General features: G+C 42.9%; 4 protein-coding genes across 4 annotated transcripts; all 4 read left to right on the top strand.

Moving 5' to 3' along the window:
- Position 1: 1 nt before the first annotated feature.
- On the top strand, positions 2-7,286 carry LOC103245179 (protocadherin beta-8). The gene has a single exon (XM_008015613.3). It carries the CDS (start codon positions 1,674-1,676, stop codon positions 4,077-4,079), a length of 2,406 nt encoding a protein of 801 aa, XP_008013804.3. The 5' UTR covers positions 2-1,673; the 3' UTR covers positions 4,080-7,286.
- A 650-nt stretch (positions 7,287-7,936) lies between these two features.
- Positions 7,937-13,942, top strand: LOC103244685 (protocadherin beta-16). The gene has a single exon (XM_038007032.2). It carries the CDS (start codon positions 9,518-9,520, stop codon positions 11,846-11,848), a length of 2,331 nt encoding a protein of 776 aa, XP_037862960.2. The 5' UTR covers positions 7,937-9,517; the 3' UTR covers positions 11,849-13,942.
- Positions 13,943-14,097: 155 nt separating this feature from the next.
- On the top strand, positions 14,098-17,481 carry PCDHB10 (protocadherin beta 10). The gene has a single exon (XM_008014722.3). The coding sequence runs from the start codon at positions 14,311-14,313 to the stop codon at positions 16,705-16,707; it is 2,397 nt and encodes a 798-aa protein (XP_008012913.3). The 5' UTR covers positions 14,098-14,310; the 3' UTR covers positions 16,708-17,481.
- Positions 17,482-18,885: 1,404 nt separating this feature from the next.
- Positions 18,886-24,364, top strand: LOC119627247 (protocadherin beta-11). Its single transcript, XM_038007013.2, has one exon. It carries the CDS (start codon positions 21,821-21,823, stop codon positions 24,212-24,214), a length of 2,394 nt encoding a protein of 797 aa, XP_037862941.2. The 5' UTR covers positions 18,886-21,820; the 3' UTR covers positions 24,215-24,364.
- Position 24,365: the final 1 nt, after the last annotated feature.

Genomic DNA, 24,365 nt, shown 5'->3' with positions numbered 1-24,365 from the left:
AAATATCTAGATAATTTTTGCATGGTTGTGTTCTGAAAATATTATAATTTAGTGCTGGTAACTCTAATAAAGGTAGTATTACCGTATATCACTGGTGGGCTAGAATCTAAAGGCAAAAAAAACACAAAAAAACAAAAAAACAAAAAAAAAAAACAACCACATCACAGCAGTAAAATCTTAAAATGCTTTCATGGTCTTAGGGCAAAATTATCTAATTTCTCCAACAAATAAATGGCATGAAAAACAGGAGGAGAGAAGTCTACACTAGGAAAGATATTACGAGATCTATCAATCAAATGTAATGTGTAGATCTTGTCTGGATCTTGTTTCAAACATCAGCAATGACTTTGAAACACTTGGATGAGTTTTAATATAGATGGCTATTAAGTAATACTAACTTAATTTTTAGGTATAATAATGGCATTGTACTTACGGGTATTTTTAGAGTCACTTAAAGTCATTATGCATTTAAAGAAATGTATAATGAAGTATTTGTGGGTGAAAATTCAGTTTGTCTGGAATGTAAAAATGTTGGAGGGATAGAGTCAAGAATTATGGCAAAACATTGATAATAGTTGAAGCTAGTACTGAGCAGTTGGAGGTTCATTTTACTCTTCTCCTTTTATGAGATATGAAAAATATCAAAATAAAAGCTTTTTAAAATTGATGCTATTAGAAGAGAAGTGGAGGTAACAAAAAAGGACATGCTTCCCCAGAAACAAAATCACCACTGCTGTTACAGATCTTGTCTCTATTTAGACAAACTCTCCAGCCTTTCCTTGTTCATTTACCTTCACTGTTTGACATAACTTCTCTACCTGAGATAGTCATGTTCCTGTACTATTCTATCATGTGAATTTTGAGGTGTTTTTCTAGTTATAGCAATGGATTTATGCAGAGTCACCTACCTGGTCATATAAAATTGCCATATACCGGGTATATAGTTTATTTTTAAGGTTAATCTCTCTTTGAATCAGTTTCCTCATGTGTAAGGTGGGGAATTCACAACAGCCCTATGTGGTAGGTGCTATTATTATCCTCATTTCACAGATGAGGAAATTAAAGCAGAGAGATTAAATAATTTGTTCGAGGTTGACAGCTACTAATTATTCATATGGTTCATGGAAATAAAACTATAAAGATCTAAATGTTGTCCATGTTAACTACAATTATATTTGAAATTTTCTGCATATATTCTTTTTGCCAAGTTAGACTGTTACCTAAATATTTCCTTTTTGCCCAAAACTCAGTTAGCATTGTTAAAAGACTAATGTAATTTCTACTTCGGACAGTTGTCTCTCCGTAACGTCCGGCGATATTAAAGGTGGTGTTGTACCTTACATAGTCCTAGGGTACATACAGGCAAAGTTGGGAATATTACATCTATTATCATCTCACAAAATGTAAGATCCTGTGAGGACGCGTGGTGGCGCTGCAGGATAAGAAGGTACAAACCAGAACCGCAGCTGCAACTCCATTAACCAGCAAAGAGCAGCAGAACCTGGAAGCCCACGGAAAGCTTGGATGCCAAAGAGAGGACAGCTGGGTCCTCTGGAGAGGACTATTCACTGGAATATTTCTGAGGTATCTGTGGAATAACCACAGCCTCTGATACTGGGGACTTTACAGTCCCACAGAACCGTCCTCCCAGGAAGCTGAACCCACCAAGAACAATGGAGGCCAGCGGGAAGCTCATTTGCAGACAAAGGCAAGTCCTTTTTCACTTTCTCCTTTTGGGCTTATCTCTGGCGGGCGCGGCGGAACCTAGACGCTATTCTGTGGTGGAGGAAACTGAGGGCAGCTCCTTTGTCACCAGTTTAGCAAAGAACTTGGGTCTGGAGCAGAGGGAATTCTCCAGGCGGGGGGTTAGGGTTGTTTCCAGAGGGAACAAACTACATTTGCAGCTCAATCAGGAGACCGGGGATTTGCTGCTCAATGAGAAATTGGACCGTGAGGATCTGTGTGGTCACACAGAGCCCTGTGTGCTACATTTCCAAGTGTTGCTAGAGAGTCCCTTCGAGTTTTTTCAAGCTGAACTACAGGTAATAGACATAAACGACCACTCTCCAGTATTTCTGGACAAAGAAATGTTGGTGAAAGTGTCAGAGAGCAGTCCTCCTGGGACTACGTTTCCTCTGAAGAATGCTGAAGACTTAGATGTAGGCCAAAACAATATTGAGAACTATATCATCAGCCCCAACTCCTATTTTCGGGTCCTCACCCGCAAACGCAGTGATGGCAGGAAATATCCAGAGCTGGTGCTGGACAAAGCGCTGGACCGAGAGGCAGAAGCTGAACTCAGGTTAACACTCACAGCACTGGATGGTGGCTCTCCGCCCAGATCTGGCACTGCTCAAGTCTACATTGAAGTCGTGGACGTTAACGATAATGCCCCTGAATTTGAGCAGCCTTTCTATAGGGTGCAGATCTCTGAGGACAGTCCAATAGGCTTCCTGGTTGTCAAGGTCTCTGCCACGGATGTAGACACAGGAGTCAACGGAGAGATTTCCTATTCACTTTTCCAAGCTTCAGATGAGATAAGCAAAACTTTTAAGGTCGATTCCTTGACAGGAGAAATTGAACTAAAAAAACAACTCGATTTCGAAAAACTGCAGTCCTATGAAGTCAATATCGAGGCGAGAGATGCTGGAGGCTTTTCTGGAAAATGCACCGTTCTGATTCAAGTGATGGATGTGAATGACCATGCCCCAGAAGTTACCATGTCTGCATTTACCAGCCCAATACCTGAGAACGCGCCTGAAACTGTGGTTGCACTTTTCAGTGTTTCAGATCTTGATTCAGGAGAAAATGGGAAAATAAATTGCTTCATTCAGGAGGATCTACCCTTCCTCCTGAAATCTTCTGTGGGGAACTTTTATACTCTACTAACGGAGAAACCACTAGACAGAGAAAGCAGAGCCGAGTACAACGTCACTATCACCGTCACTGACTTAGGGACACCCAGGCTGACAACACACCTCAATATGACCGTGCTGGTCTCAGACGTCAATGACAACGTCCCCGCCTTCACCCAAATCTCCTACACCCTGTTCGTCCGCGAGAACAACAGCCCCGCCTTGCACATCGGCAGCGTCAGCGCCACAGACAGAGACTCAAGCACCAACGCCCAGGTCACCTACTCACTGCTGCCGCCCCAGGACCCGCACCTGCCCCTCGCCTCCCTGGTCTCCATCAACGCGGACAACGGCCACCTGTTTGCCCTCAGGTCGCTGGACTACGAGGCCCTGCAGGAGTTCGAGTTCCGCGTGCGCGCCGCAGACCGGGGCTCCCCCGCGCTGAGCAGCCAGGCGCTGGTGCGCGTGCTGGTGCTGGACGCCAATGACAACTCGCCCTTCGTGCTGTACCCGCTGCAGAACAGCTCAGTGCCCTGTACCGAGTTGGTGCCCTGGGCGGCCGAGCCGGGCTACCTGGTGACCAAGGTGGTGGCGGTGGACGGCGACTCGGGCCAGAACGCCTGGCTGTCGTACCAGCTGCTCAAGGCCACGGAGCCCGGGCTGTTCGGCGTGTGGGCGCACAATGGCGAGGTGCGCACCTCCAGGCTGCTGAGCGAGCGCGACGCGGCCAAGCACAGGCTAGTGGTGCTGGTCAGGGACCATGGTGAGCCTCCGCGCTCGGCCACCGCCACGCTGCACGTGCTCCTAGTGGACGCCTTCTCCCAGCCCTTCCTGCCGCTCCCAGAGGCGACCCCATCCCAGGCCCAGACGGAATCGCTCACTGTTTACCTGGTGGTGGCGTTGGCCTCGGTGTCATCACTCTTCCTGTTGTCGGTGCTCCTGTTCGTGGCGGTGCGACTGTGCAGGAGGAGCAGGGCTGCCTCTGTGGGTCGCTGCTTGGTGCCTCAGGGCCCCTTTCCTGGATATCTGGTGGATGTGAGCGGCACCAGGACCCCATCCCAGAGCTACCAGTATGAGGTGTGTCTGGCAGGAGATTCCGGGACCAGCGAGTTCAAATTTCTGAAGCCAATATTACCCAATATTCAGGGCCAATGCCCTGAGCCAGAAATGGAAGACAACTCCAACACTAGAAATGATTTTGGTTTCAGCATTCAACTGAAATAATCAGTTTTCATATTGTATGTTTTAATGTTTATGATAAATTTAGAGTATGGTGTTTCTGTTAACCTCCTATAAATTATAAATTATACTAAACTTTCCTGTGGGACTTCTCATGTTGTCGCTGTTTTAAATACGGTATCTCATCTTTTCTTCATTAGTATACCAATTTGAATAGTTTTAAAGCTTGCCAGTCAAAACACTGATGAGGTCAATAGTTGTACAAATACTAGTTCTGGAATATCTGGAATATCTGAAAGTACTAGTTCTGGAATAAAAGGAGTGCATAAGCGGGAAAAATAATGAGAAATTGCTTCTACATAGTCAGTTGAAGTTCCCTGTTGATTTGCTTCTTAGTTCTTAATTCATCAGGTGTATACAGAGCAGTAATGCGCTAAGGTTACAGTGAAGTCTGAGCAGGAAGGAAAGAGAGCTAGTACAGTGAGAATGTCTGGCTCCTGCTTTATTCTGCCTCATAGTACTTATCTTCTTTGATGTTGTTTGATGAACATTTCTCTTAAAAGGTTATATAATTTTGCTTCCTTTCATTAATATATGGGTATATATATATGTATTTTGTTTGTTTGTTTGTTTGTTTGTTTTTTGAGACGGAGTCTTGCTCTGTCGCCCAGGCTGGAGTACAGTGGCCAGATCTCAGCTCACTGCAAGCTCCGCCTCCTGGGTTCACGCCATTCTCCTGCCTCAGCCTCCTGAGTAGCTGGGACTACAGGCGCCCGCCACCTCGCCCGGCTAGTTTTTTGTATTTTTTTAGTAGAGACGGAGTTTCACCGTGTTAGCCAGGATGGTCTCAATCTCCTGACCTTGTGATCCGCCCGTCTCGGCCTCCCAAAGTGCTGGGATTACAGGCTTGAGCCACCGCGCCCGGCTGGTATATGTTTTAATGTAATTATTTTGAATTGCTTTCCACTTTTGTGGTGTTCAAATAGGAAGAAACCTTCCCCATATCTACCACAGTAATGAAATTAGTTTTTCCCCTTAGAGAAATATTGACCCTCTGTGATGGAATTTGCAGTGGCCACCCATATCCATTTATCTTTTCCTCTTTAGTAACAGGTCTCAGATTTCGTTTAGGGCATTAGTTTGCTTAGTCAAAACAATACATTTTCCCAGCCTTCTTGGTTGGGAAACTGAACGTATGACTGGGTTGTAGTCCCTGAGATGTGTGTACGAGTGTTATACTGACTTCCAAGAAGACTGTTTAAAGGGAGATGATTCATCTAGGAAGGGGGCCCCCTTTTTCCTTCTCTAAGTGCTCCTTGTTGCCTGGAATCTGTATGTCATGGCTAGTACAACAGCCATGTTGGACCCTAATGATTGAAACATTAAGGATTATGACAGATAGTATAAAATAAACTTAAAAGATACAAGAGTCCCTGGTGACCATGGAGTCGTCATGTAATCTCTGCATTACCTACTTCTGAACTTTGTTTTTTTACTTAGGAACTGCAATTTTTACTTAAAATATTATATATACAGTAAAATGCACAGATCTTAAACACACAGTTTAATCTGATTTTTTAAGCTTTTACTTGTGATTTCTAATTTAGTTAAAATTTAGTTTAAAGTGGTATACAGGGTGTCTTGCATTTATTATCTTTTAAAGTTTCTCCCAAACCATAACACGATTGGTATATTTCTTCTTTTTTATGTATGAAAACACTGAGGCTTAGAAAGGTAAGTAACTTGCTCATAATTCTCAAGCAACATAAGGAAAAGTATTAAATACAGTCTAAGTCTACCTAAATCTAATGCCCCAGTTTTTAACCAATACATTATATTGGCATTAACTGGTAGCATTGTTTTTCTAAGAAAGTGAAATGTATCTATTATTTCTACTTCTATTCCATGACCTAAACTCCCATGTAAAAATGTAACTTTTAGTTTATAGTTTGTATTTGTCTCTACACCAATGTCCATACTGATGTAGACCACTAAACCCAAAGCCCTTATAGAAGCACTGACCTAAATAAGTTGGATCAGACATCATAAGTGATATTCATTTTGAGTGAATCAGTCTGATTATATTCCCATACCTTGTCATCTTGTCAATATGTCACATTCATTGCTGCAGAAATTAGTCTGAATAGTCTGAAAGGCTGAATAGGAAATAGAGTTACTCTATGGTTGCATTGAACTTATTGTGCTCTTTCTTCATTCTTTTTCTGCTAACCCAAATATTTATTTGTAATATATATAATATATATTATATATGTATAAACACATATTTCTTTTGAAACATTTAAAAGTAGTTGTTATTTTAGTTTTAATTATAAATGAAATAACTAATTTCTGAAAAATATAAGCAATGTTGTGAAGGAATGCCTATCACTTCATAACTAAGAGATTTGGGGAATTTCAGATAAAAAAAACCTGAGGGACTCCAGTTGTTTGCTGTTAAAATTAACCTTATGCCTTTGACAACTCTTCCTAAAAATTATGCTGAAAATATATGTGTATAGTTCATAAATGACTTTATTCTGAAAAAAAGACTCATTATAGCTGAATCAGACATTCTCCAGCCTTGCTATAATAATGCTATTCTTATAGAAATTATAAATTTTTGTTGACTCAGCTGCTGGGTGCATGAGAATCCATACTTATGTTATGTATTCATTTCCTCTTGCTGCTGTAAAAAATTGCCACAAACTTTATTGCTTAAAACAATAAAAATGTATTGTCTTACAATTCTGTAAATCAGAAGTCTAATATGGGTTTTATTAAGCTAAAATCAAGGCATCAGCAGGGGTGCATTCCATTCCTGTGACTCTAGGGGAGAATGCATTTCTTTGTCTTCTCTCTTCTAGATACTGCCCACATTACTTGGCTCATGGACCCCTTTGTCAATAATCAAAGCCACCAATATTGCATCTTCTCTGACCATTCATCAATAGTCATAGTTCCCTCTGACCATAGCCAGGAAGTGTTCTGTCACATTCAGATAGCACAGGACAACCTCCCCTTCGAAAATTTCTTTTTTCTTCTTGTTTTAGAGATGGGATCTCACTCTGTCACCCAGGCTGGGGTGCAGTGGTTCAATCACAGTTCACTGCAGCCTCAACATGTTAATCATGTCTGCAAAGTATTGTTTGCCACGTAAGGTAACCTATTTGCAGATTTGGGAAAATTAGGGAATAGACATCTTTGGTTGGCCATTATACTGTCTACTACCACACATTGACTGTTTGGCCACAGCACCACCTGTGGCCAAAGGCACATAAAAGTCTTCATACCAGCAGTTTGGGCCTTATTGATTAGATGATTTAACCCAAGGCAAGGAAATTAACAAACTTCCAAAAGTTATTAACAAAAAACATTAAATTGAGAAAGATATTGTGAATCTTTACTGCAATTTAAATTATGAAAACAGAAAACCCAAACAAAAGAATCCAAATCTAATAAGGGACTTTTATCTAGAATATATAAAGAACTCTTGCAATTAAATTATAAAAAGACAAATAACCCAATTAAAATGGGCTAAAATCTAACTAGGGATTTCTTCAATATAGATATACAAGTGGCCAATAGACACATGAAAAGGTACTCAACATCATTAGTCATATGGGAAAGACAAATCAAATGTACAAGATACCACTTCTCACCCACTAGAACGACTATAATCAAAAAGTCAGATAACAAGTATTGGGAGAAAGAAAAATCAAAATCCTAATACACTGTGGGTGGGAATATACGATGGTGTAGCCACTTCATAAAACAGTTTTGGCAGTTCCTCGAATAAACATAGGATTATCACATGACCCAGAAATTCCACTCTTAAGAAATGAAAACTAGGCTGGGTGCTGTGGCTCATGCCTGTAATCCCAGCACTTTGGGAGGCTGAGGCGTGCAGATCACCTGAGGTCAGGAGTTTCAGACCAGCCTGGCCAACATGGTGAAAACCCGTCTCTACTAAAAATACAAAAATATTAGCTGAGCATAGTGGCAGGCACCTGTAATCCCAGCTACTTGGGAGGCTGAGGCACAAGAATCGCTTGAACCTGAGAGACAGAGGTTGCAGTGAGCTGAGATCATGCCACTGCACTGCAGCCTGGGTGACAGAGCTAGACTCCATCTCAAAAAAAGAAAAAAAAAAATGAAAACATCATCCACATAGACATTTATACATGAATGTCCATAGCAGCGTTATTCATAATAACCAAAAAGGTGAAAACAACCCAAATGTCTATGAGCAGATGAACTGATAATCAAAATGTCATATTCTACACAATGGAATATTATTTGGCCAAAAATAGAAATTAAACATTGAAAAATGCTACAACTTGGATGAACCTCGAAAGCATTATGCTAAGAGAAAGAAGCCAGCCAAAAAAGTCCAAATGTTATATTATTCCATAATATGAAGATCCAGAATAGGAAACTCCATGGAGACAAATAATAGATTAATGGTTTCTCAAGGCTGGGCACAGGAGGGATGAGGGAATTGGTGGGGGGTAAGGAGTAATAGTTGAAGGATACAGAGTTATTCTGAGGTGATTAAAATGTTCTAAATTGTGACGATGGATGCACAACTCTGAATATATCATAAGCCAAGAATCATATATTTTATTGATTGATTTATTTTTGAGACAGAGTCTTGCTTTGTCACCTAGGCAGGAGTGCGTTGGTGTGATATCGGCTCACTGCAACCTCCACTTCCTGGATTCTCCTGCCTCAGCCTCCCAAGATAATTTTTGTATTTTTAGTAGAGATGGGGCTTCACTATGTAGGCCAGGCTGGCCTCGAACTCCTGACTTCGTGATCTGCCTGCCTCAGGCTCCCAAAGCGCTGGGATTACAGGTATAAGACACTGCACCTGTCCTGAATCAATACAATGGGTAGATTGTATTTTTTAAAATTTTCGTGGGTACTTAATTTTAAAATGGATGATTCAAAAGGAGAGAAACATTATGCTCCTAAGTGTATATTTCTTCTCAACTTAAATGTTAATTTCAATTTAAACATTTTATTTAATCATTAACAACCCAACAGCATTAAACAGTCAATAACATGTGACTGTTTGCTCCTTGTACTCCTCCCTGTACAACAACATCACAGCGCTCCATCTGTACACACAAAAGACACATGAAAATAGGACTCAGCGTTTCGTATTGCATAGCTTATTCAGTACGTTTAAAATAATTTTGCCACCAATTTCAAACCAGAAAATATGACTCAGTGAGAACGCGTGGTGGCGCTGCAGGTTAAGATGATGGAAAACAGAATTGCCCATGACGCTCCAGGATCCAGCAAACCGTTTCCCAAAGCCTGGAAGCAAAAGAATAGCGGAGCCAGAGCAAACCCGAATGTGAAACCTCTTTAAGACACCACTGGGCTGCTTGGTTCCGACATTCTGGACTGCAAAACCGTGCTACTAGTATCCTGGGGATACGTGAAGCCTCTGTGAACCAACTTTTCAAGAAAAAGCAATGGAGATTGGATGGATGCACAGTCGGAGACAAAGGCAAGTCCTTGTTTTCTTTGTTTTGCTGAGCTTGTCTGGGGCTGGCGCCGAGTTGGGGTCCTATTCCGTAGTGGAAGAAACGGAGAGAGGCTCTTTTGTGGCAAATCTAGAAAAAGACCTGGGGTTGGGGTTGACAGAGATGTCCACCCGCAGGGCCAGAATCATTTCCCAGGGGAACAAACAGCATTTGCAACTCAAGGTTCAAACTGGGGATTTGCTCATAAATGAGAAGCTAGATCGAGAGGAGCTATGTGGTCCCACTGAGCCTTGCATACTACATTTCCAAGTGTTAATGGAAAAACCTTTAGAAATATTTCAGGCTGAACTGAGGGTGATAGATATAAATGACCATTCTCCCATATTCACTGAAAAGGAAATGATTCTAAAAATACTGGAAAACAGTCCTCTAGGAACTGAGTTCCCTCTGTATCATGCTTTGGACTTGGACGTAGGAAGCAATAATGTTCAAAACTATAAAATCAGCCCAAATGCCCATTTTGGGGTTCTAACCAAAGAACGCAATGATGGCAGGAAATACCCTGAGCTAGTGTTGGATAAAGAGCTGGATCGGGAGGAGGAGCCTCAACTAAGGTTAACCCTGACAGCGCTGGATGGCGGCTCTCCACCGCGATCTGGAACTGCTCAGGTCCGCATTGAAGTGGTGGACATCAATGATAATGCCCCTGAGTTTGAGCAGCCCATCTACAAAGTGCGGATTCCAGAGAACAACGCCCTTGGCTCCCTGGTTGCCACCGTCTCCGCCAGGGATTTAGACAGTGGAGCCAACGGAAAAATATCATACTCACTCTTTCAGCCTTCAGAGGATATTAGTAAAACGTTGGAGGTAAATGCTATGACAGGGGAAATTCGACTGAGAAAACAAGTAGATTTCGAAGCGGTTACGTCTTATGAAGTGCACATCAAAGCCACAGATGGAGGAGGTCTTTCAGGAAAGTGCACTCTTCTCCTGCAGGTGGTGGATGTGAATGACAATCCCCCACAGGTGACCATGTCTGCACTCACTAGCCCCATTCCAGAGAACTCGCCTGAGATTGTAGTTGCTGTTTTCAGCGTTTCAGATCCTGACTCCGGAAACAATGGGAAAACGATTTCCTCCATCCAGGAAGACCTTCCCTTTCTTCTAAAACCTTCAGTCAAGAACTTTTACACCTTGGTAACAGACAGAGCACTCGACAGAGAAGCAAGAGCTGAATATAATATCACCCTCACCGTCACAGATATGGGGACTCCAAGGCTGAAAACGGAGCACAACATAATAGTGCAGATATCAGATGTCAATGATAACGCCCCCGCTTTCACCCAAACCTCCTACACCCTCTTCGTTCGCGAGAACAACAGCCCCGCCCTGCACATCGGCAGTGTCAGCGCCACAGACAGAGACTCAGGCACCAACGCCCAGGTCACCTACTTCCTACTGCCGCCCCAGGACCCGCACCTGCCCCTCGCCTCCCTGGTCTCCATCAACGCGGACAACGGCCACCTGTTCGCCCTCAGGTCGCTGGACTACGAGGCCCTGCAGGAGTTCGAGTTCCTGGTGGGCGCTGCAGACCGCGGCTCCCCAGCGCTGAGCAGCGAGGCGCTGGTGCGCGTGCTGGTGTTGGACGCCAACGACAACTCGCCCTTCGTGCTGTACCCGCTGCAGAATGGCTCCGCGCCCTGCACCGAACTGGTGCCCCGGGCGGCCGAGCCAGGTTACCTGGTGACCAAGGTGGTGGCGGTGGACGGTGACTCGGGTCAGAACGCCTGGCTGTCGTACCAGCTGCTCAAGGCCACGGAGCCCGGGCTGTTCGGCGTGTGGGCGCACAATGGCGAGGTTCGCACCGCCAGGCTGCTGAGCGAGCGCGACGCGGCCAAGCACAGGCTGGTGGTGCTGGTCAAGGACAATGGCGAGCCTCCGCGCTCGGCCACCACCACGCTGCACGTGCTCCTGGTGGACGGCTTCTCCCAGCCCTACCTGCCGCTCCCGGAGGCGGCCCCTGCCCAGGCCCAGGGCGACTGGCTCACCGTCTACCTGGTGGTGGCGTTGGCCTCGGTGTCGTCGCTGTTCCTCTTCTCGGTGCTCCTGTTCGTGGCGGTGAGACTGTGCAGGAGGAGCAGGGCGGCCTCAGTGGGTCGCTGCTCGGTGCCCGAGAGCCCCTTTCCAGGGCATCTGGTGGACGTGAGCGGCACCGGGACCCTATCCCAGAGCTACCAGTACGAGGTGTGTCTGTCAGGAGGCTCAGAAGCAAATGAGTTCAAGTTCCTGAATCCGATTATCTCCAACTTCTCTCCTTAGGGCGCTGGGAAAGAAATAGATTACTATTCCACCCTTCACAATAGCTTTGGGTTTAATTCTTGATAGGAACTCATTTGATAAATTATTTAACTTCTTATGATTGTCTTGTTGATTAAATTGTTCATGCCCACCACCACCAATAAGGTGTTATTTTTCTCTGATTGATTGTTAGTTCAAATTATATTGTTAATTTCAGTTTCCCTTTTCCTTATATTTACCCCAAAGAGGTGTTGCATGTGGAATCCCAATTAACAAAATAGACTTTATCTTCAAAATTGATATAATTTAAAATTTTTCCATCTTCATATTTTATTTACTTCCTATTCATTTTTTTTGCTCCATTTTTCATGTTAGTTCTCAGTTTCCTAGAACCTCAAGTATTAAAATAACCTGTTGCATGTATTAGGCATATTTCCTATGTTACATTTCTTTTGTCTATTTTCCTTTCAAAATTGGTATTCTTGTTGGGTTCAAGCTAAGTTTTCATTATAATACTTTGTAAAGTTCCTTCCTTCCTTCCTTCCTTCCTTCCTTCCTTCCTTCCTTCCTTCCTTCCTTCCTTCCTCCCTTCCTTCCTTCCTTCCACACGGTCTTACTCTGTCACCCAGGCTGGAGTTCAGTGGCACAATCTTGACTCACTGCAACCTCTGCCTCCTGGGCTCAAGGGATCCTCCCACCTTAGCCTCCTAAGTAGCTTGGACTACAGGTGCGTGCCACCATGCCTGGCTAGTCTTTTGCAGAGATGGGATTTGGCCAGGTTGCCCAGGTTGATCTTGAACTCCTGGGCTCAAGCCATCCTCCTTCCTCAGCCTCTCCAAATTCTGAGATTACAGGCATAAGCCAATGTGCCCATCCAAAGTTTTATGGTTTTTTTTGAGATGGAGTCTCGTAAAGTTACCTTTTTTAAAACTGTTCAATTTTCCCTGTATTGATATCAACCTAAATAAAATATAATATTCCTATTGTGATATGAGAAATCTTTAACCAGCCTTATCTAAAAATAAAAAGAGAAGCCATCATAAGACATTGAGTATGTGTAAATGTGTTTGTGTTTGTAGCCAAAAGGCAAAGGTATTACATAAAAATATTTAATAATTTATTGTTTCTATTTCTGAATTAAAAAGTCAGAGGTCCCTGTTATATTTTTAATGGCTAACAACTCAGTCTCATTAAGTTGGAAAAAAAGGAACTTATCGAGGAGACATTTATATGGTTTGGCTTGTATATTCATCATAGTATATATTGGTGGTATCTAGCCCTTTCTCTGTAAAACATCCCTATGTTTAATCTGTATTTCTTACTTATTATGTGAAAAATTGAGCTTCTTTCTAGATATTAGCCCTTTGAATAAAATTCTGTGTGAGTCAGATTTAATAATTTGTTCTCACTTTCAATAGTGTTAGGATAAGTGTTAGTTTGATCTGTTCTTTACCTCCCCTTATTTGGTTCAGAGAAATTAGGGCCTACTAGATTTCCATTAAAAGGGACCTGAAAATAAAGGCCAGTCCCTTCTTTAACTCTGCAAGTTATTTTAAAGCTAATATAAGAAAAAAAATTGCAAAGTATGAACAAATTAAAGAAAATAATTTTCAAATAGCAGAGTTCAAAAGGCACTGAATATTGTTTCATGTCTTACTAGAGTTTATTTATGCATGCCTTAATATAGCAAGCATTTAGTGAGTGGCTAATTTGCCAACCAAAGATGACTAAGACAGTTGTTCTCAAGTAGTTCACACATTGATGAGGGGGCAAATTGGCCTGAAACAGAAAGCAATAATATTTATAGAGTAAGCATAGTTGTATACATAAGTTTTAGAGAAGCACAGTGGAGAGATAGCCTAAATGCTTGGTTCTGGACTACAGAGCAGTGATTCTAGTTAGGCAATGTAATGAGATCTTGAAGAAATTTGTTGAAGAAGATGTGAAACAAGCTTTTTGTTGTTGCTAATTTTTGGTGTTCCTATGCTCAAAGTTTTGGGGAACGTGAAATCGGTTGTTTTGGTGGTTCCAGAAGGCACCCACAATTTTCCCTTTGTTTGCATAAGAGTTGTGTCAGAGGCGAAAGGCCTAGTACACAGCTAAATGTAACACAGAATTGAACAGGGTTACTACTAGAAACATTTTTTCAACTGTTCAATTTTTAACTTTTCTCATGAAGCAATGAAGAATTTTTATGTAGACAAACACAAAAATTGGGCATAGCCATTTGACTGTACTGGAAGCCACAAGGTGGCGCTGCAGGCTAAAGAGATGGAGGAACAAAATTGACCAGAATGCTACGGAAGTCCTGGACAAAAAGGAAATATCGAGACAGATGGGCTGAGAAAAAAAGCTGTTGAGCCCCCGATTGGGAAAGGAAAAATTAAAAACCCTAGATCTCTGCTACACATAAGTCTGGGTTTGCGATTGCTATTTGTGCTGGGGCAGTGCGATTGAGACTGACATTGAGGAAAGAAGCAGCTATGGAGGCCAGGGGATTCAGCTTCCCAAGACAAAGGCAAGTCCTGTTTCTTTTTCTTTTTTGGAGAGTTTCCTTGGCAGGTTCTGGGTTTAGACGTTATTCGGTGACAGAGGAAACAGACAGAGGATCCTTTGTGGTCAATCTGGCAAAAGATCTGGGACTAGCAGAGGGGGAACTGGCTGCAAGGGGAACCAGGGTGGTTTCCGATGATAACAAACAATACCTGCTCCTGGAGTCACACACTGGGAATTTGCTCACAAATGAGAAACTGGACCGAGAGAAGCTGTGTGGCCCTAAAGAGCCCTGTATGCTGTATTTCCAAATTTTAATGGATGATCCCTTTCAGATTTACCGGGTTGAGCTGAGAGTCAGGGATATAAATGATCACTCGCCAGTGTTTCAGGACAAAGAAACAGTCTTAAAAATGTCAGAAAATACTGCTGAAGGGACAGCGTTTCGACTAGAAAGAGCACAGGATCCAGATGGAGGACCTAACGGTATCCAAAACTACACGATCAGCCCCAACTCTTTTTTCCATGTTAAAATTGGTGGCAGTGATGAAGGCATGATATATCCAGAGCTAGTGTTGGACAAAGCACTGGATCGGGAGGAGCAGGGAGAGCTCAGCTTAACCCTCACAGCTCTGGATGGTGGGTCTCCACCCAGGTCTGGGACCTCCACTATAGGCATTGTGGTCTTGGACGTCAATGACAATGCCCCACAGTTTGCCCAGGCTCTGTATGAGACCCAGGCTCCAGAAAACAGTCCCATTGGGTTCCTAATTGTTAAGGTATCGGCAGAAGATATAGACTCTGGAGTTAACGCGGAAGTATCCTATTCATTTTTTGATGCCTCAGAAAATATTCGAACAACCTTTCAAATCAATCCTTTTTCTGGGGAAATCTTTCTCAGAGAATTGCTTGATTATGAGTTAGTAAATTCTTACAAAATAAATATACAGGCAATGGACGGTGGAGGCCTTTCTTCAATATGTAGGGTTTTGGTGGAAGTATTGGACACCAATGACAATGCCCCTGAACTCATCATATCATCACTTTCCAACTCTGTTGCTGAGAATTCTCCTGAGACGGTACTGGCTGTTTTTAAGATTAATGACAGAGACTCTGGAGAAAATGGAAAGATGATTTGCTACATTCAAGAGAATCTGCCATTCCTACTAAAACCTTCTGTGGAGAATTTTTACATCCTAATGACAGAAGGCGCGCTGGACAGAGAGAGCAGAGCTGAGTACAACATCACTATCACCATCACTGACTTGGGGACACCCAGGCTGAAAACCGAGTACAACATAACTGTGCTGGTCTCCGACGTCAATGACAACGCCCCCGCCTTCACCCAAACCTCCTACACCCTGTTCGTCCGCGAGAACAACAGCCCCGCCTTGCACATTGGCAGCGTCAGCGCCACAGACAGAGACTCAGGCACCAACGCCCTGGTCACCTACTCGCTGCTGCCGCCCCAGGACCCGCACCTGCCCCACGCCTCCCTGGTCTCCATCAACGCGGACAACGGCCACCTGTTCGCCCTCAGGTCGCTGGACTACGAGGCCCTGCAGGCCTTCGAGTTCCGCGTAGGCGCCACAGACGGCGGCTCCCCAGAGCTGAGCAGCGAGGCGCTGGTGCGCGTGCTAGTGCTGGACGCCAACGACAACTCGCCCTTCGTGCTGTACCCTCTGCAGAACGGCTCCGCGCCCTGCACTGAGCTGGTGCCCCGGGCGGCCGAACCAGGCTACCTGGTGACCAAGGTGGTGGCGGTGGATGGCGACTCGGGTCAGAACGCCTGGCTGTCGTACCAGCTGCTCAAGGCCACGGAGCCCGGGCTGTTCGGTGTGTGGGCGCACAATGGCGAGGTTCACACCGCCAGGCTGCTGAGCGAGCGCGACGCTGCCAAGCACAGGCTGGTGGTGCTGGTCAAGGACAATGGCGAGCCTCCGCGCTCGGCCACCGCCACGCTGCACGTGCTCCTGGTGGACGGCTTCTCCCAGCCCTACCTGCCGCTCCCAGAGCCGGCGCCGGCCCAGGCCGAGGCCGACTCGCTCACCGTCTACCTGGTGGTGGCGTTGGCCTCGGTGTCGTCGTTGTTCCTCTTTTCAGTGCTCTTGTTCGTGGCGGTGCGGCTGTGCAGGAGGAGCAGGGCGGCCTCTGTGGGTCGCTGCTCGGTGCCCGAGGGCACCTTTCCAGGGCATCTGGTGGACGTGAGCGGCGCTGGGACCCTGTCCCAGAGCTACCAGTATGAGGTGTGTCTGACGGGAGGCCCCGGAACCAGTGAATTCAAGTTCTTGAAACCAATTATTTCGGATATTCAGACACAGGGCCCTGGGAGGAAAGGTGAACAAAATTCCACCTTCCGAAATAGCTTTGGATTTAATATTCAGTAAAGTCTGTTTTTAGTTTCGTGTACTTTTGGTGTGTTGCATAGCCATGTTTCCATTAGTTTACTTTTAAATCTCAAATTTAAGTTATTATGCAACTTCAAGCATTATTTTCCAGTAGTATATCCCTGTGATTTTACAATGTTTCATCTTTTTTTTTGCATTAATAACAACTAGGTTTAATGTAATTAGTATATTTTCTAAATGATAGTGTTAAGATTTTAATTCTTTCCAACTGCCCAAGGAATTAATTACTATTATATCTCTTCACAAAAATCTGAAGTTTTGATTCATTTCAGAGCTTGCATCCCATGATTCTAATCACTTCTGTCTATAGTGTACTTGCTCTATTTAAGGCATATCTACATTTCCAAATTCATTCTAACATTCTATATATTCGTGTTGGAAAACCATGTCATTTATTTCTAAATCATGTATTTAAAAAGAAATATTTCTCTACTACTATGCTCATGACAAAATGAAACAAAGCATATTGTGAGCAATATTGAACATCAGTAATACCCTTAGTTTATATACTTATTATTTTATGTTTAAGCATGCTACTTTCACTTGCCCAATATTTTCTTATGTTAACTTTTGCTGATGTATAAAACAGACTATGCCTTATAATTGAAATAAAATTACAATCTGCATGAAAACGAATACAAATGAAACATTTTAAAATTTGTGTTTGAGATTGCTGGAGATATTCATTTTTATGTTGCAAATTTATTTTAAATACCAAATTTTTAATAATAAAGAGGAACTAAAGGTTAGAACAAAAAACAAGTTTCATTAGTTTTTTATATTACTATATGTTAAATATATACTATATATAACTAACATTTTATAGTTTTCTAAATTAGCTGTTCTGCCAGTCCCTTACCACAGTGTGGTTTCTTCTTGACTTGATCTCAATGTTTATAAATAATATGTTTATACTACTATATCTTGATATTGTTTTGTATTTGAACCATTTCTTTCTATAATAGAAAAGCATTTAGCTTTCTTATTTCCAAACTAGCAAACATATACAAACATTGCAAATTGTTTTTCTCCTATTCTCCCAATATAGATGCCACAGTTTCTTAGTTAAATTAGTAGTTAGTGTCTATATTGCTGTGTGCTTCAGAATATGCATTTGTGTACTGTACTATAATTACATTTCCTTACTTGAAAAGTATGGTTCCTAGAGTTCATAATTGTTCTTTCACACTTGCATTATTTTCTATGTACTTCTATTGTTTTTTTCCGTATCTTTCATTTGAATGTATTTTCTCCTTAAAAATATTCCAATTTTTAAGATACTCTGTCAATGACATTTATTTTCAGGAGCTCTTGCAACCTGAATTTCCTCTGAATCATTTAGACTGGTTCATCTATAGACTGTTACCCTGGGACTTTTTTCCCTTCAGTACTTTCCTTCATGAGTCTCCTTTTATGAGATCCAGTATACTCTTCTTTCTTAGTTTACTCTCTTATTCAGCTGGCACACATTTCTCAAGGCCTTCATATAAATGAATGCAGAAGAGATTTTTTAAAATTGTCTCCTTATATTGTGAAGACATCTTTTTTGTTTGTTTTCATTTGCTTGATAGTTTGACCGGGTATAAAATTCTAGTTTGAAAATAATTTTCCCTTAGATTTTGAAAGCTGGAACTGTTTCTTTTACTCATTGCATGTTGAGTTCCTTTTCAAAAGACTGACTTGATTTTGATTCCACCTCTCTTTGTTCCTTCTCTCTTACCTCCTTCCCTGGAAGCCCTGAAAAACTTTTTCCTGGTATTCTGAAAAGACCTTAATATAGGCATTCTATTTATTAATCTGGCCATGCAGGCATACCCTGTTAACATATAGACTCTCACTGTAAGTTCTGAGAAATTTTCTTGTTATGTTTTAGTAATAATTTATCCATTGAGTTTTCTACAGTCTCACTTTAACCAGAATCTCATTAAATATTGCACCTCCTGCATTGATTTTTCTGAGACTCTAAATTATAATTTTTTCTTCTTTTCCATCTCTTGTTCTACTTATTAGACAATTCATGTAATCATCTAATCTTCATATTTAAGTTTTTCTTTTTGGATAACAAATATTTATTTTTAAGAACTCTTTTGGTTTTTCATGACATATTACAAATTTGCAAATGTAAATCTTCTTTCACCTATAATTAATCTATTTATTCTTTAAAAATGCATTATATAGTAAGAGTTATTATTATACCTATTTTAAACTTGCAAGTGAATCAAAGGGAAGAATTTGCCTAAGGCTATATAGCTAGTAAGGGGCACTTAAGCCCTAAGCTATTCTTTGTCTTCCAGATATGAATATGTACTTGATAGGGTTACTGTTAACATTAACTAGGTAAATACATATGAGGCACTAGAATAATGAACTTAGAATAAGTCAATAAGTGTTAGCTCTTACTACATTTTGTTTCTCTGGGGATATTAATCAGACATTTTAAAAGGCTTTCTTGGCCGGGCACGGTGGCTCAAGCCTGTAATCCCAGCACTTTGGGAGGCCCAGATGGGCGGATCACGAGGTCAGGAGATCGAGACCATCCTGGCTAACACGGTGAAACCCCGTCTCTACTAAAAAACCAAAAATCTAGCCGGGCGTGGTGGCAGGTGCCTGTAGTCCCAGCTACTCGGGAGGCTGAGGCAGGAGAATGGCGTAAACCCAGGAGGCGGAGCTTGCAGTGAGCCGAGATCCCGCCACTGCACTCCAGCCTGGGCGACAGAGCGAGACTCCGTCTCAAAAAAAAAAAGGCTTTCTTTTGTTTTCTGAATTATATCTACTGCCTCCTGTTGCTTTTTGTGTGTGGCGGTAGTATTACAGTTTTGGTCTTTCTATTTCATGTAAGCATTTTCTCAAAAGTCTTGTGATCTTTGGCTATCTTGTTATATATATGAATGATGACACAGCAAATGCTGACAGTCAACCCTTCATGAGTATTGATGACAGGGCTTCACTCTAATGTAACCATGATAGGATAGAGCTACTACCTTGGGAAAGCCCCACATATCAGTACATATAAGTCTTTATCTGCGCCTTTCATATTCCCTGGGATAGAATTCTACAATATTCAATGTTCTAGGGTTTGATGGAGAAGACGTCAGGCATATATCTTGTGTCCTACAATCTGAGAGTATCATGGTGAGGAGTCTCACTATACAGAAGGCAGTGTTTTGCCTAATCTCCTTATCTTTAGTTTCATACCTCTTACTTTCACTCAGTTCTGCCTGGGGTTTCCAAGACTGGAGATAGTATAATTTCTCCAGAATATAATCTAATTTCTCCAGAGTATAAGCCTTCCATTCTCTGGCTCTCAGTTATTTTCTTGTCTCTGTATGGCAGCGAAAAGACCACAGAATTCAACTATCCAGTATACATACTTTCAACTGATAACTTCTTTTTAAAGGCCTTACTTGACTTCAGCCTTCTTATACACCTGGGTCCTCCAAGTTTGGTACCTACTAGGATTATATAGGGAAAACCCAGTAGTTTATTTTTAGTATCTCCAATACAGGAACTTTATTTTAGACATTTCTTGGAACTGTTGTTAATTGTTCTTTCATCTGCTTCCTATCATCAGATAATTTGTGTATTCACTTATGTATTCTTAGTCTTTGTGAGTTCATACCTTTTGTTATTTTTCTGTCATTTTAGAGGAGGTTAAGAAGAAGGAAGGATAATTGTATAGTCAATCCACATACTATTCAATTTCTACTCTTCTGCACTGATAATTTTTCAACCATGTGTCTAGTTCACATTTTTACGAATGTAATTTGAAATTAGCATTTTTTAAAAATGCAGACTTCTTAGATGTCCTACATTCTTCAGAATATTTTGAGATGTCTAATAGTGGATACCACTGGCAGGTTCCAAGCACCTATTCCAACCATCTCCCTCATTATGTAGCAGCCATGCACTTTGGCTAGGATTGAAACCACCTCACGTTTAAGGGGCAATTTCTGACTGGATTAAAACAAACGGCCAAAGATGGAGTCTTTAGATTCTAGGACTACAATCTCTACCTTTAATCCTATACATCTTGAGACACTGATTTCTTCAGTAACAGGCTGAAGTGCTCTCAATTGGGCTAATCAGAATGAAGGCTAAGATTTTGTTCTATTATTGAGGAAGAAAATCTCTTCAGCTTCTTGAGCTGAAAAACAAAGCAGATAGCCATAATTGTTGCTGGAATAAATCTTGAGAAACTGAGGGAGGCCAGTCTTAGAAATAAGCCTGCTTTAAATGAAACTAACATACTTGTGCACTTATTATTTTTTGAGAAGCTGGAACTAAATCAAGGATTCTCATAATATGTTCTACTCCCAATATCTTACTTTACTTTCTCACAGTTCACAATTCTTTGCTACCAAGGAAATCTAAATGAATGCCTTCTTGTGCTATCATAACTATCAAAGTATGTCCCATCTCATGGTTAATCCAGTTTCATATCAAATATGAGAGGACTTCTAAAATGACCCATGTATACTTTGCCTTTTCATTACCACCTAAGGAAAGTCAAGTAGTGATAGAATTTTGTACAGCTTAATAATATTATTGTTGTTTTATGTTTCCAATCTTCTCAGAAAGGTTGCAAACCATTGGGGTCCAGGAATCACATCTTGTATTTCTGTATTCACCACAACTAAGCATGTTTGTCTGTGTGGAGAGTAGGGAAAGGTAAATGCTTTAAGATGAATATTAACAGCATATCAAACTAAAGAGAATATGAAATAATTATTATAGAAGATGCAATATATTTGTAATCACTTGAACACGATGAATAAAACAATGTTTGTTTCCGGAGGACATATAAGTGAATGGAATTTAGGTAGCTTTCACCAAACTGTGAAAATCTATGGAGACACTTGGTGGCGCTGCAGGATAACATCGTGAAAAATAAATTGACCGGATGGTGTTGGGAACACTGATAACCAGTGCACACAGAGAAGCAGAAGACGGAAAGAACAAGGCTTCAAGAGGGTGACTTAGAAGCCATTCAACAGGGTTAAAATCCTTAGACCATAGAGGATTTGGTGGACAAGTCAGAGACACGTTCCCCAGAACTGAAGCCATTCTTCAAGAAGCCTACAAGAAAGGAGCTATGGAGAACGGAAGAGCATGCACTCAGCAGATAAGGCAAGTCCTGCTTCTCTTTGTTTTGCTGGGAATGTCTCAGGTGGGCTCTGAACCTGGGAGATTTTCTGTGGCAGAGGAAATGCAGAGCGGGAGTTTTGTAGGCAATCTGGCAAAGGACCTGGGGCTGAAGGTGAGAGAACTGTCCTCACGGGGGGCTCAGGTGGTCTCTAATGATAAGAAACAGCGTTTGCAGCTGGACATAAACACTGGGGATTTGCTCTTAAGTGAAACACTAGACAGGGAGGAGCTCTGCGGTTCCATTCAGCCTTGTGTGCTACATTTCCAGGTGTTAATGAAAAACCCCACGCAGTTTTTACAAATTGAGCTTCAGGTCAGGGATATAAATGATCACTCTCCCATCTTCTTGGAAAAACAAATGCTCCTTGAAATCCCAGAGAACAGTCCTGTTGGTGCTGTGTTCTTACTAGAAAGTGCGAAGGATTTAGATGTAGGAATCAATGCTGTAAAAAGCTACACAATAAGCCCCAACTCTCATTTTCACATTAAAATGAGAGTCAATCCAGACAATAGGAAATACCCCGAGTTAGTTCTGGACAGGGCACTGGATTATGAAGAGCACCCGGAGCTCAGTTTCATCCTCACTGCTCTGGATGGCGGGTCCCCTCCCAGGTCTGGAACTGCCTTGGTCAAAGTGGTGGTTGTGGACATTAATGACAACTCCCCTGAATTTGAGCAGGCTTTTTATGAGGTGAATATTCCAGAGAATAGCATCCTTGGCTCGCTGGTTTTGACTGTCTCAGCTTGGGATTTAGACTCTGGAACAAATGGTGAAATATGCTACACTTTATCCCATGCTTCAGAAGATATTCGCAAGACATTTGAAATTAATCAAAAGTCTGGAGACATTACTTTAACAGCACCTTTGGATTTTGAAACGATTGAATCATACTCAATAATCATTCAAGCCACAGATGGGGGAGGACTTTTTGGAAAATCTACAGTCAGAATTCAGGTGATGGATGTAAATGACAATGCTCCTGAAATCACTGTGTCATCAATTACCAGTCCAATCCCAGAAAATGCGCCAGAGACCGTGGTTATGGTTTTTAGTATCCAAGATATAGACTCTGGGGACAACGGAAGAATTGTTTGTTCCATCCCGAAAGACCTCCCATTCGTGCTAAAATCTTCAGTTGAGAATTATTACACGTTGGAAACAGAGAGACCACTGGACAGAGAGAGCACAGCCGAGTACAATATCACCATTACCGTCACTGACTTGGGGACACCCAGGCTGAAAACGGAGTACAACATAACTGTGTTGGTCTCCGACATCAATGACAACGCCCCCACCTTCACCCAAACCTCCTACACCCTGTTCGTCCGCGAGAACAACAGCCCCGCCCTGCACATCGGCAGCGTCAGCGCCACAGACAGAGACTCAGGCACCAACGCCAAGGTCACCTACTCGCTGCTGCCGCCCCAGAACCCGCACCTGCCCCTCGCCTCCCTGGTCTCCATCAACACAGACAATGGCCACCTGTTCGCCCTCAGGTCGCTGGACTACGAGGCCCTGCAGGGGTTCGAGTTCCGCGTGGGCGCCGCAGACCGCGGGTCCCCGGAGCTGAGCAGCGAGGCGCTGGTGCGCGTGCTGGTGCTGGACACCAACGACAACTCGCCCTTCGTGCTGTACCCGCTGCAGAATGGCTCCGCGCCCTGCACCGAGCTGGTGCCCCGTGCTGCCGAGCCGGGCTACCTGGTGACCAAGGTGGTGGCGGTGGACGGCGACTCGGGCCAGAACGCCTGGCTGTCGTACCAGCTGCTCAAGGCCACGGAGCCCGGGCTGTTTGGTGTGTGGGCGCACAATGGCGAGGTGCGCACCTCTAGGCTGCTGAGCGAGCGCGACGCAGTCAAGCACAGGCTAGTGGTGCTGGTCAAGGACAATGGCGAGCCTCCGCGCTCGGCCACCACCACGTTGCAAGTGCTCCTGGTGGACGGCTTCTCCCAGCCCTATCTGCCTCTCCCGGAGGCGGTCCCCGCCCAGGGCCAGGCCGACTCGCTCACCGTCTACCTGGTGGTGGCGTTGGCCTCGGTGTCTTCGCTCTTCCTCTTGTCGGTGCTCCTGTTCGTGGCGGTGCGGCTGTGCAGGAGGAGCAGGGCGGCCTCAGTGGGTCGCTGCTCGGTGCCCGAGGGCCCCTTTCCAGGGCATCTGGTGGACGTGAGCGGCACCGGGATCCTGTCCCAGAGCTACCAGTATGAGATGTGTCTGACAGGAGGCTCCGGGACAAATGAATTCAAGTTCCTAAAACCGGTTATCCCTAATATCCAGGCAAAAGGTCCTGGGAAGAATAGTGAAGAAAACCCCACCTTTCGTAATAGCTTTGAATTTAATTTTTAGTAAGAATACTATTTACATTTTCATGTACTTTTTTAGTTTTATAGAACCATATCAATATTATTTAATTTAAAACTAGTTACGTTGTTATGCAATACAACTAATCGTATTTTTAATTTTTTCTTTTCTTTCCCCACTTTTTTTTTTTTTTTTT

This window comes from Chlorocebus sabaeus, chromosome 23, assembly GCF_047675955.1.
Source record: "Chlorocebus sabaeus isolate Y175 chromosome 23, mChlSab1.0.hap1, whole genome shotgun sequence".
NCBI lineage: Eukaryota > Metazoa > Chordata > Mammalia > Primates > Cercopithecidae > Chlorocebus > Chlorocebus sabaeus.
The sequence above is the reverse complement of the archived record's forward strand: the minus strand, read 5'-3'. Positions and strand labels throughout refer to the sequence as shown.